The 13,553-nt window shown below is 45.5% G+C and overlaps 1 protein-coding gene across 1 annotated transcript in view; it reads right to left on the bottom strand.

Annotated features, from left to right (window-relative positions):
- LOC147009001 (high mobility group protein B2-like) overlaps positions 1 to 4,106 on the bottom strand; it is a 67,487-nt gene extending 63,381 nt beyond the window's left edge. Inside the window, exon 1 of the mRNA XM_085864183.1 lies at positions 3,881 to 4,106. Within this exon, the coding sequence (XP_085720309.1) occupies positions 3,881 to 4,013 (133 nt within the window). The 5' untranslated portion in view covers positions 4,014 to 4,106. The remainder of the gene's footprint in view (positions 1 to 3,880) is intronic.
- Between the last annotated feature and the right edge of the window lie 9,447 nt (positions 4,107 to 13,553).

The following is a 13,553-nucleotide window of genomic DNA, read 5'->3' as shown; positions in this document are numbered from 1 at the left end:
TCTGTTACCGAGACTTGACGGTGGTTTTGCTGCGCAATGGCAACAACAACCTCTCCTGGATACAGCTTCCCCTCAGGCACCTTGCTGTCAGATGTTCAACATGAACAAGCATCACAAAACTGCTTTGTCTGAGTGTTGGAGGAATACATTAGAAAGAAGTATTGCCGATTAAAAATAAATAATTTTGCTTTTAAAAGGATTAGGACTAAACTTTGTCAACTTCCGAGTTTCTCAAAAAAATTATAATAGGAATGATAATCTTGTTTGTTCAAGGTACGTTTGAGATACAAAAAGAAAAAGAAAAAAATGTAATGAAATATTAAATAAATAAAAACATTTAATCTCATTTAAAATTTTGAAAGCCATGTCACTCATATAAAGGGGTTGGTGAAAAGGAAGTGGGATAGTCAGAGAGATGAAGAAAGTAGGCAGGAGTACAAGGAGTGGCGGCGAAAGGCAAAAGAAGAGGTGGCAAAAGCCAAGGAAAAGGCATATGACGGACGAGCTGTATGAGAAGTTGGATACAAAAGAAGGGGAAAAGGATTTATACCGATTGGCAAGACAGAGGGACCGAGCTGGGAAGGATGTGCTGCAGGTTCGGGTGATAAAGGACGCAAATGGGAATGTGCTGACGAGTGAGGAGAGTGTGTTGAGAAGGTGGATGGAGTACTTTGAGGAGCTGATGAATGAAGAAAATGGAGAGGGGAGAGCGAGAGGGGGAGCGAGAGGGGGAGCGAGAGGGGGAGCGAGAGGGGGAGCGAGAGGGGGAGCGAGAGGGGGAGCGAGAGGGGGAGCGAGAGGGGGAGCGAGAGGGGGAGCGAGAGGGGGAGCGAGAGGGGGAGCGAGAGGGGGAGCGAGAGGGGGAGCGAGAGGGGGGAGCGAGAGGGGGAGCGAGAGGGGGAGCGAGAGGGGGAGCGAGAGGGGGAGCGAGAGGGGGAGCGAGAGGGGGAGCGAGAGGGGGAGCGAGAGGGGGGAGCGAGAGGGGGGAGCGAGAGGGGGGAGCGAGAGGGGAGAGCGAGAGGGGAGATAGTGAATCTGGAAGTGGGGTGGATCAGTAAGGACTGCTATGAAGAAGATGAAAAGTAGAAAGGCGGTTGGCCCAGATGGTATACCAGTGGAGGCATGGAAGTGCTTAGGAGAGATAGCAGTGGGGTTGTTAAACAGATTGTTAAATAAAGTCTTGGAAAGTGAGAGGATGCCGGAGGAGTGGAGATTAAGTGTACTGGTTCCGATTTTCAAGAATAAGGGTGATGTGCAGAGCTGTGGAAATTACAGAGGGATAAAGTTGTTAAACCACACCATGAAGGTGTGGGAAAGAGAAGTGGAAGCTAGGTTGAGAGGAGAGGTGGCGATCTGTGAGCAGCAATATGGGTTTATGCCAGTAAAGAGCACCACTGATGCAATGTTTGTTTGAGAATGTTGATGGAGAAGTATAGGGAAGGCCAGAAGGAGTTACATTGTGTGTTTGTGGATTTAGAGAAAGTTTATGATAGGGCGCCAAGAGAGGAGTCGTGACATTGCATGAGGAAGTCAGGAGTGGTGGAGAAGTATGTGAGGATCGTGCAGGATATGTACGAGGACAGTGTGACAGCGGTGAGGTGTGCGGTAGGAATGACGGACCGGTTTAAGGTAAAAGTGGGATTGCACCAAGGATCGACTCTGAGCCCTTTCCTGTTTGCAATGGTGATGGACAGGTTGACGGACGAGATCAGACTGGAGTCTCCATGGACTATGATGTTCGCGGATGACATGATCTGTAGGGAGAGTAGGGAGCAGGCTGAGGCGAGCCTCGAGAGGTGGGGAATGATAGTCAGTCGGAGTAAGATGGAGTACATGTGCGTAAATGAGAGGGAGGGTGGTGGTATGGTGCGGTTGCAAGGAGTTGAGGTGGGGAAGGTGGATGGGTTTAAATACTTGGGATCAACTGTGTGGGAGAGAAGTGAAAAAGAGAGTGCAGGTAGAATGGAGTGGTTGGAGAAGAGTTGCAGGAGTGATTTGTGACAGAAGGGTAGCTGCAAGAGTGAAGGGGAAAGTATATAAGACGGTAGTGAGACCAGCTATGTTGTATGGTTTGGAGGTGGTAGCACTAACAAAAAGACAGGAAGCGGAGCTGGAGGTGGCAGAGTTAAAGATGCTGCGATTCTCGTTGGGAGTGACGAGGATAAGAAATGAGTATATTAGAGGGACAGCGCAGGTAGGACGGTTTGGAGACAAAGTGAGAGAGGCGAGATTGAGATGGTTTGGACATGTGCACAGGAGGGAAGCGGAGTATATCGGGAGAAGGATGTTGAAGATGGAGCCGCCAGGCAGGAGGAGAAGAGGAAGACCAAAGAAGAGGTTCATGGATACGGTGAGGGCGGACATGTGGGTGGTTGGATGTCAATGGAAGATGTGGAGGATAGAGCAAAATCGAGACGGTTGATCCGGTGTGGCGACCCCGAACGGGAGCTAGCCGAAAGAAGATGTCAATCATATAAAGGGAGCTTTTAAATATATATATATATATATATATATATATATATATAAACAAAACGGTAACCAAAAATATAATTGAACCGCTGACTCGTTCAAACAGAGAATGGAACTCAAAACCAAAATGAGGGAGGGGGAGGGGAGGAAGAAGAGGAAGAAGAGGCGGAGGAGGAGCCTGTAGCACGCACGTGTCCCATCCTGTCCGGGCACGTGCCCTGCACAGCCGAAGAACAATCTACCGACACGTTCAAACATTACCCTTTACGTTTTCAACTACACCACAACAAAGAATAAAGTGAACAAACTACGAGTTTGACGATCGCCGATCAGCGCAGCAATGTATTTACTTTTTTATTTTCCCCTCCAGTTCCGGAGAAACCCACGTGGCCGTGTTTGCATCGAGCTCGTAGTTCGAGTTACTTTAGGAAATCAAAAACACCGGAAGGGTAGTGTACATTCGATTGACATGACGTCATCCACTTATTACGTACGTAAAATAGGAGAAAAAGAACTAAACAAAAAAACAAAAAAATTAAATGATCGTGTATGCCAGTCAGGTCAATTATGTCACCTATTACGTACATTCGAGGCAGAAAGTCAAAAACACCTGAATGGTCGTGTAGACTGTAGACCACAGAGGCAAATGAAGCTCTACTTATTACGTACGCACCTAGCAATTTCACCTTTCCCCATGCCCGAAATCGCACCTTACAAAATTCGTTTTGGTAAAAGGCAATACTACCAAGGGCCCCTTAACAAGTCTCCCTCTTCACATTCAAATCGAAGTGCAATTTTCAACGTCTTTGGCTCGGACAACACACGGCGCTCTGAGGGCGTCCCTAACATGGCCGCTGGCGCCCTCGGGGCTCCGTTCTTCAGCAAGATGGAGGCACCACAATAAATAATTAATCGCCGTGCCTTCGAGTGAGGTCGACAGCAATTAAAGCAGGAGTACAATCAGGCTAAAAAATAAAAATTAAATTAAAATAAAAACCTCGAAAAGCCTCTCGAAAGCGAGAAGAGAGAGAAAAAAAAATGAACAGAAAGCACGACACACGGCGCAGACCGCGCCATTTTAACAGAGCGCAGCGAGATATTTATTTATTTAACTACACATTTCCACACACACGAACACAGCACACACTTTCATCCTTACAACAGCGTGCGGTCAAATTCGACGGTTACATTTGCCCGTTACACCCGTATAGTCCACCACAGCATGAAAAAACAAATCACCGTCTGAGGTAAATCTGAGGTAAATTAGACTCTGTGGAAAATAAAAAATAAAAAATAAAAAAATAATCTATTTTTCATAAATGACGTAAATGAAAGCTTCACACTTTTAACCTTCGTGTCAACACGTTTAAACATCAAGAGCGTAAATACGGAAAGCAAGTGCACCACTGACCTGAGTAGCAAACGAAAAAGCCGCTATACTGCAGACAATGGCGCAGAAAGAAGGCAGGCGAGGAGCAGAAAGGGGGCGGAGCCAAGAACGAATGAAGCTTTTCACTGGCTGCTGCTCCGATTTGAACGGACATGGGTACTCGTGATTGGCTATCAGCGCTCAATGCGCTCGAGCGCAAGAAGCTCAGGCGGCACGCCCATTGGCTGTTCGGCCACAAGCTGGGGTGTGCGGGCGAGTTGGCGAGCGCGGTGACAACATTCAACTCGAGCGTTCTAACGGAAAAAAATTAAAAGTTGAAATCCCCCCCTCCCCCCGAGTTTCATCGGTTAAAAAGTGCAGTGATGTGAAACATACGGCGTCTTCAGCAAGACGTACGTGCTGTGCGGTTATTAAACCCCCTCGAAGTATCTCGAGGCGAATCGGCAGCTCCATGAGGTTTTCCACACACAACGCCGACCTGGGAACCTTGAACTTTGTGAGGCAAAGCCGTGTCTGTGAATGACCAGTGCGGCAGTTTGCAGTTCAGTGGCTCGTACGTTCGCACCGCACGGATATACCCAGTCACGTCGTCCGTGGTCTTGTAAAACCAAGTCCAAGCTGCTCGAACAGACCTCCGAGACGCTGAGGGAACGGCAATGGATCAATCACATTGTTCATTTGTAGTTTACATTTGTTTAGCAAAGATGAAGAGAGAGAAAGAGAGTAATTGGTTCACGAAAAAAGTGAAAAAATATTTTCACGAAAAAAATGAGTGACCACTATATTCGTTATTATTGTGTGTCTGTCTGTCTGTCTGTCTGTCTGTCTGTCTGTCTGTCTGTCTGTCTGTCTGTCTGTCTGTCCCGAGCATAGCTCCGTGGGTTTTGATCCGATCCTGATGAAATTTTGGTGGGAGGTTTATATCATGATCTCGTTGTTTTCCTGAGAATGGGCGTGGTGCGCCCATTATGGGCGGAGCCAGGCGCAAAGAACGTGTTTTTAGGGGGTAGCCGATTTCAATTTGCATCTTCTCCTAGGGGGATTTGTCGAATCTGACAGGGGTTTCGGTATTTGGTTTGCCCAATGGCACCTGCATAGCCCCACAGAGCTCGGTTTTTCATTTTCGTCCCAAGGTCAAGGTCACAAGGTCACAAACTTAGAAAATTGCGAATTTTGACATAAAAATCCATCTTCTCCGAGGGGTTTGTCGAATCGAGCAGGGGTTTTGGTATTTGGTTAGCCAAATGGCACCTGCATAGCCCCATGGAGCTTGATTTTTCATTTTCGTCCCAATGTCAAGGTCACAAGGTCACGAACATAAAAAAATTCGAATTTTGACATAAAAATCATACGACCGCCCAAACTTTGAGAGCTAGGATGACAATATTTTTTATGCATAATCTTGAGGTCATTTCCCACCTAAAGTCTTGAAACCATTTTGCTCTATCTCGAACACCTTGCCCGTGGCGCCCCCTTCAAGTTTGTTTTTACGCTGATTTCATCAAAGTATGGATAATCCGAGGAGTGCGAAATGCCATATAGCCTATATGACGTTATATTGTTTCTGGAATGTTCCAGAGGAAATTTTGCACCAAACGTCATAATCCGTGACCTTTGACCTTTAAAGTTCACAAAGGTCAAATTTTCAAAGTTGTGGGAATCGAACTGGGTTTTCGACCTTCTTCGACGAACTAACTCCAATGAGCTATAGCACGTATCCTGTTTACTTATTTTAATGTCCACAACATTGCTTTGTGACCTTTAAAGATTGTGCAAAGGTCAAATTTTGAAAGTTGTTGAACGAAACCGGGTTTTCGACATTTTGCAGCTAATAACCTGTCACTCGTACCACATCATGTTGATCATTTTTATAACTTGGTCAAACATTATCACATTGTCTCATCCTTGACTTGTGAAACAATCTACATCGTCAAATACCGCTCGTGAACCATCGTAGTCTTCAGACTTGTCAAAGATTTAAATCCATCAATGATGTCACAGTGCGCAATGAAAAACACAGCGACTTCCATCATAACCTATCTATAATTCCAGCAATCTGTGTGTGTGTGTGTGTGTGTGTGTGTGTGTGTGTTTATGTGTGTGTGCGTGTGTGTCTGTGTGTGTTTTTGTGTGTGTTTGTGTATGTGTGTCTGTGTGTGTGTTTGTCTGTGTATGTCTGTGTGTGTGTCTGTCTGTCTGTCTGTGTGTGTCTGTGTATGTGTGTGTGTGTGTGTCTGTCTGTGTGTGTGCGTGCGTGTGTCTGCGTGTGTGTGTGTGTGTGTGTGTCTGTGACTACTGTTTCTCGACAACCACTGGTGCGATCTAATTGAAACTTGCCAGGTATATTGCTGGGAACCGGAGGATGTGCCTTTTCAAGGTTTGATATTAATCGGACAAGTGCTTCCCAAGTTATGGCCATTTATTTACCAAACCAATGAAAGAACAATTGCTGCCTAGGCGTGGCCGATGGGGGAAAGGGCACCATTTAGTTACGGTGGCATAGGAGTGGCAATGGTCAATGGCAGCGAATGTCATGGCAAGCAAAGATAGGGAGGTAAACTTGATTTTAATTTGGATATTAATTAACTCTGTGTGTGTAAGTATCACAGCAGTTGTTACTTCAATGCAAGCGATAATTCGAGGAATGCATGTGAACATTCCATACGGGCACGCACCACTTCCAGATAGTGATGACTTAATGTATTCTAATAATTTCTCGATTTGTAATGCGCATTTATAGATAAACACAATGCCCCAATCCAGTCGTCATTTACGAGAGCAAAGGAACGGCCTGTGTGGTTGTTTGAAAGTTTTTTGTTGTTTTTTGCACATACGGGCACGCACATACGGCCCCGCACCTACGGGCACGCGATAGCGAAAGAACGGCCTGTGTGGTTGTTGTTTCTGGCACGCATTTGAAAATTGTTTTTTTTGCACGTATGGCACGCACTAGTAATTAATAATTAATAGTAATTAATAATTTAATGAAATGAATTTTCTTACTTCAACGTGGGATGCCATAAGGCTCATCAAAGCCGACGAAATGGTTACCAACCGATAGTTGTTTGTCCGTGCTCTATCTTTTTTAAATGCTCAATGTTAAGCAAACAAGAAGGGCACTCGGTAGAGTGCACACCTCCACCACGTCATGCCTCATCCATGACAACATATCGGGCCCAATACATGTTTGAAATATCATGTTAAAGAACTAGATCGTTTTTGGCCGCATCTCTCAATGGTGAAGAATCACTTTAGAAATTAAATAATTATCTTATTCGGATCTGGAATCGGATCTTCACCAAAAATCGAATCCATTGGTCCTTGTCACACACCCAACCTGTCCCCCAAGTTTCGCCCGAATCCGTCCACAACTCTGAGATATCGTGCTATATGTCGTTTTTGAGCCGCATCTCTCAATGGTGAAGAATCACTTTAAAAAATCTAGTAGTCGGATCCGGATCTTCATCAAAATCGAATCACTTCATCGTGGTCACACGCCCAACCTGTCCACAAAATTTCGTCCGGATCCGTCCACAACTTTTTAAGAAATCCTGCACACAAACAAACAGATAAACGGACCGAAATGGGTGAAAACAACTTCCTTCACCTTCTGTGGCAGAGGTAATAAGCAGCAAGTACCATGTTTAAAGTCTTCGGTATGACTTGGTCGGGATTCGAACCAATGACCTCCCAGAATCCAAGCAGATGCTCGAACTCTAACCATTACAATATTGACGAGAGGGAGAGCACTCGGGAGAGTGCAAAACCTCTGCCGCCAATACTGCTGGGTCACTCAAGTGAACCTTATATCTTATTCATTAAATATGATGTCAACAGTGCTAACAGTTATAGTTCTTTTCTCCATTTTTTTTGGGGAGGGCGCGGGGGGGTTGGAAATCACTTAAAACATGAAGAAATGCAAAAAAAAAGAAATCGAAATTTTGTTGAAAAAAAAATTGCAAAAATTTTTTTTTTCTTGAACAATTTTTTTGGGGGGGGGGTTGGAAATCACTTAAAACATGTAGAAATGCAAAAAATAAAAATAAAAATTTCTCTTAATTTTTTTTTTGGGGGGGGGGTAACAATTTTTTGGGGGGTTTGAAATCACTTAAAACATGTAGAAATGTAAAAAAAAAATTCTCTATTTTTTTTGGGGGGGGGGGTTGGAAATCACTTAAAACATGTAGAAATGCAAAGAAAAAAATTTTCTCTTACAATTTTTTTTTTTTGGGGGGGGACCAAGTCCAAAATTTAATGGTATGACCCTTGGACCATACCTAACCCCCCCCCCCCACCAAGTTTCGTCAAAATCCGTCGAGGAGTTTTTCCGTAATACTGTTCACAAACAAACAAACAACCAAACAAACACACAAACAAACAAACAAACAAACAAACAGAAAGGGGTGAAAACAGTAACCTCCATCCATCGTCGAAGATGGCGGAGGTTAAAAATCGAGTTATCAACTTCCACTCACCCCTAAAGGTTCATGATTTCGTCCAGTCTCAACGGTGTTCCATAAACGTTAAGCTCAAGTACAGGTGAATACTGTCAAGTTCAATACGAAGCAGGAAATGGCATATCACCAGTGGGCCAATTCGGCATCATGTCCACAAAATAATATGATGCACTCGGTGAGTTGGGTGTCCTAAATGACCAGTACACATGGGAGTAAGGTGCTCACTAAAAGGGGTTCAATGATAGTCCCTCAGTTGAAGGGAGTGAAAACCCACTGAAGATTGGGCTGTGAACAACACACGTAGTACCAAGCTCTGCATTGTGTCGTGAGCAAAGCGCTGATGAGGAAAGGGCCACGAAAAAGACGCGTGGTACAAAACCCCGTGAATCAAGAGAGGAAATGCGTTGCTGAAGATAGGGCTGCGAGTGTGGTTAAACTCTGGGGAACTTTAGTTTAACTCCGGTGAACTTTAGTTTAACTCTGGTGAACTTTAGTTTAACTCCGGTGGACTTTAGTTTAATTCCGGTGAACTTTAGTTTAACTCCAGTGAACTATAGTTTAACTCCGGTGAACTTTAGTTTAACTCCGGTGAAACTCAAGTCCATGAGTCATTTCCATAATGGTGTAAAATAGTGAGCTGCCAGGCAGGAAAGCGTCCTCACACTCACGTTAAAGCCTTCCTCTCCCTCTCGTCCCTCAAGGGGGAGGTACTGTAGTCCGGTAGTAGTGTCAGGCAAAATAATTAGATATAAACCAGATAAAAATCACACCTACACTACTGCCATTGGCTGGACAAGTAAATGGAACAAAGTTCATGATGTAAAAGTACCAACAAGTATCCCCCTTCTTGATCACTAGAGACCAGAATTTGGCAACATCGGAAGAGAGCGATCAATCAGAAAGGTGTAAAAATTGTCATGTAATACAATGAACAGTCCCAAAGTTTCAAGTTCAAAAAAATGCACAAAACGAGCTGGCCAATAGACTTGATGGCAAGACTTCCTCGCCACTGGCCCTTGAGGAATAGCTGCCGGTACTGGTCGCAAGTGAGGGGTTGTAGTTGACGCATGTGCAGTAGTCAGGTCATGTTCAACATAAGCAGGCTTCAACCTGTCAATGGTGACAGTAGCATGTTTTCTATTGTAATTAATATGGAAAAACTTGTCAGCATGGCGGATGACCTCAAACGGTCCATCAGACGCGGGTTGGAGTGGCTTCCTCACCGCATCGTGTCGCACAAACACATGAATACAACTCTGAATGCCTGAATTGGTCTGGGTTTGCCTTTACAGTAGCCTGGTACTTGTAGGCTTCAAGTTTTGTAGTATATGTACATAGTTGCTAGGATACAGGTCGTGATTAAACTGACTCGGTGCAACAAACAGTCCTGGCAAATTGAGAGCTGTTCCAACAACTAACTCAGCAGCGCAGCACCCTAGGTCAGACGCAGTTCGGATACCTCGCAAGACGATAGGAAGACTCGCCATCCATTTTGTATTTACATGGGCTCTCAGGGACGCTTTAGACCGTCGACGGAATCGTTCCACGAGCCGAATTAGGTGATGAGTGATAAGCTGTGGTTCTGGTTCTCCAACTGTGAAGTAGATCGGACAGAGCTTGGAAAAGTGCTGATTCAAACTGACAACCTCGGTCTGTGGTTATTGTTTAGGGTGCACCGAACGCAGCTACGCAATGTGAGATGAAAACTTGTGCTATCGTCCCTGCTGTCTGGTCAGGCAAAGGTATTGCGACCGCAAACGAGTAAAATGATCACTGCGTGTGAGCAGGTATGTATTGCCATGTGATCGAGGTAGCGGTCCAACTCGATCAATGTGAACGTGGTCGAATCTGGAATCTGATGTAGAAACGTTCCAAAAGGAGACCTGATGTGCTGATGTCTTTTGGATCTCTGACATGTGATGCAGGTTCTGGACTAGTCTCTGACATCATGATTCACTCCCTGCCAGACAAAACACCAAGTCACTAAATGATGAGTGGGTCTAATGCCAGGTTGAGACAAATTGTGTTGAGCATCAAAAACTGCACCTCGATACTCGCGAGGGCCATAAGGGTGGGGATCACCTGTGGAAACGTCACAGCCAATTCTATCCACAGAAGTGGGTAGTGGTACCTCTGAAATGTGGTGACATTGACTTGGCTCACACCCTTTGTAGCTCCAGCTATGGTAGTGAAATTGATGACGTTAGATACATCCAGAGCATTTATGTCAACTCAGAGGAGTGCATCTGCTGCAGAGTTATTTTTTCCACTTATGTGCCTCAAGTCTGTCATGAACTGGGAGATGAAATCAAGATGTCATACTTCTCTTGGAGAGTGATGATTGGGTCTTGATTTGAGAGCATACTGTAGGTCAATGGCTTGTGGTCTATATAGACAGAGAATGTCCTCCCTTCAAGCATATTCCGAAAGTGTTTGACACCCAGGTAAGGCTGCGACGTTGGCGAGAAGGTCTCTCCCAAACGTGCCAAATCTGGTCTCTACAGGTTGAAAACGCTTCGAGAAAAGGAGAGCGGTTGCCGGCGTCATTTACATTCTGCTGCAAAACATATCTACTCCTACATCGACTAAGAGGCATAGTTGTGCTTCAGCCTTGGGCTGAACAAGAAGTGTGGCCTTAGCCAACCTCACGTTCGCCGCTTCAATGGCAGACATTTCTTTTCCATCGAGGGTGATAAGGCAAATTTTTCTTATTTTTGTTAAATAGTATTACATCAAAGGCTGAGATATGTCTGCACAATTCGGGATGAAATGTCTGTAAAAATTCCCAAGGCCAAGAAACTCCCTCAACTTGCACAGCTACGTGGGTGAAGGAAAGGTTTGCATGGTCATGACTTTCTCCTCCAGTGGGAAGATCATGTTTGTCTACGACGTGGCCGAGGAATATGAGTGATACCGCCTCAAACTGGCAATTGCTGGGATTGATGACAATGCCATACTTATCAAGGTGCTTGAAAACTAATCGGAGGTGTGCCTCATGTTCTTCATCTGTAGGGCTTGCAACTAGCAGATCGTCAGGGTAAGCATAGACGAAAGGAAGACCACGGATGACATCATCAATCAAACTCTGAAATGTCTGCACATCATTACGCAAGCCAAATGGGATGCAAACAAACTCGTAGAGCCCAATAGGTGTTGGGATGGCTGTTGTGTGTGTGTGTGTGTGTGTGTGTGTGTGTGTGTGTGTGTGTGTGTGTGTGTGTGTGTGTGTGTGTGTGTGTGTGTGTGTGTGTGTGTGTGTGTCAATCAGCTCTACTGCTATCTGGTAATGTGCTCTGATGACGTCTGTCTTGGAGAAAACACATGCACATTCGAGGGAGGATGAAAAATTCTGGAAATGGGGAATTGGATAGCGATCAGGAATGGTGCGTTCGTTAAGTACACGGTAGTCACCACATGGCCGCTAGTCACCCGGTGACTTCTTCAGTTCCATATGAAAGGACGAAGACCAGTTGCTGTCAGATAGTCGTATGATGCCGAGTTAAAATGTGTATTCGAACTCTGACATGGCGATATTTAGACGATCTGGCGCACGGCACCATGGTCGCGCTACAACTGGAGGTCCACAAGTTACTATGTGGTGAGTGGTCAATGCTCGATCTCACAATCTTTGTATCTGAGTCGAGCAATATATGGGTATTCACGAAGCAGGGTGTCATAACGTGATGCATATGTAACTTTCACGAACATGGGGCTGATGGAGGGTGTATGATTGATGATTCACCATATGGTAAGGCTGGTCATGGTGACAATGAGCTTGCAATGGCTGGCATCCATGAGTAGGCCAAATTGGCAAAGAAAATCAGTCCTGATGATGGGTGTAGGCAACTCAGAAACCACGAATACCCATTGGAATACTTGTTGCAGTCCAAGATCCAGCGTTAAAGATCTCTCCCGGTACAATGGGCAATGGGCGAGCGATTCACTGCTTGCAGCTGGATTTATGTCGGCTGGTCTTTGCTTTTGTGAAAAGATGATAAAACACTCACTTCAGCATCAGCATCCGCTAGAAAGCTGGTACCTGTTGACTTGTCAGTTATGTAGAATCCATCCATCCATCCATTGGGACCATACTCTGTGCAGAGCATTGGTGCTGCCGAAACAGTCTCCTTGGCTATCCGGCACATTCCTGGACGGGTCGCCACTCCGACGCAGGATACCAGCATGCTGGCATGTAGAATGGGTGACAACACGTGTCACTGCCAGCCTGATTTGTCGCCAATAGTCGTTGGCGTTGTAATTTCCCTGCTCAAAAGAGCGGGACTGGGATGAGCATGAACTGATGCATTTGTGAGCCTTTCCCCATGCTTCCAATGGTACCAGCACATCTGTTCAGCATGTGGTGGGTGCTTGAGCTGGGATTGTGTCCTCTTGATTGACATCTAGATGGACCATGTCCTCGGCTTCTACTCCTCTCTCTTTCCACCTGTAGTCGTTTCGTGAGAGCTTGTACCTGTTTGGTGAAGTTCTCAAACTGGGTGGCCAAAGGACGGACTTGGTCTGGTTGAGGTTCGAGTTGCTGTTGAGGTTTTGAAACAGGTCCTATCAGCGTCGTGAAGGACAAAGGAGAAGAGACTTCCATGATCTTGTCGGGGAAGTCCTCCAATTGTTTGCTGTCGACAGCCTCTTTATTTGAGGCCAAGATCATTTGGATGTCAGTGGGAAGTCTCTGGAGAAACAGCTGTTTTCAGATGGTGTTCCCCAATGTATTGTCTCCAATCAAATGGCTCATCTGTGGCAAAAACCGAGAGGGTTTTCTGTCATGAAGCTCTTCAGAAATGAGTAGTTGGTGTAGTCTCCTTTGCTCTGAAGCTGAGATATGTCTGATGAGCTCAGCCTTGAGTTTGGCATTTGCATTCAGAGCCTGAGGAGCAAATAGGAGGTCCCTCACTTCTTGCGCTATTTCTGGCTGGAGAGATCCAACAACATAGGCGAAGAGTGTATCCTGCGTGGTGACACGCCTGGTCAAGAATTGCGCTTCAACTGCACAGACCACACTGTAGGATTGCTGGGCCAAAAATGAAGGAGAGTTTTAAACTAACGGCCACTATCGGTGACAGGGGCACCTCGGCAGATGCACCTTTGTGGACGTCGTCGTCGGATGTAGCTTCGACAGACATGATAGCAAGAGATCACGTCGGGGTCACTTAAGGTTGATGACTTCGTCCAGTCTGAGGCCAATTCGGAGTTGTGTCGATGAAATAATATGATGCGGATGC

This window comes from Eptatretus burgeri, chromosome 18 (genome assembly GCF_056783735.1).
Source record: "Eptatretus burgeri isolate ZD-2024b chromosome 18, Ebu_testis_v1, whole genome shotgun sequence".
Taxonomy (NCBI): Eukaryota; Metazoa; Chordata; class Myxini; order Myxiniformes; family Myxinidae; genus Eptatretus; species Eptatretus burgeri.
The sequence above is the reverse complement of the archived record's forward strand: the minus strand, read 5'-3'. Positions and strand labels throughout refer to the sequence as shown.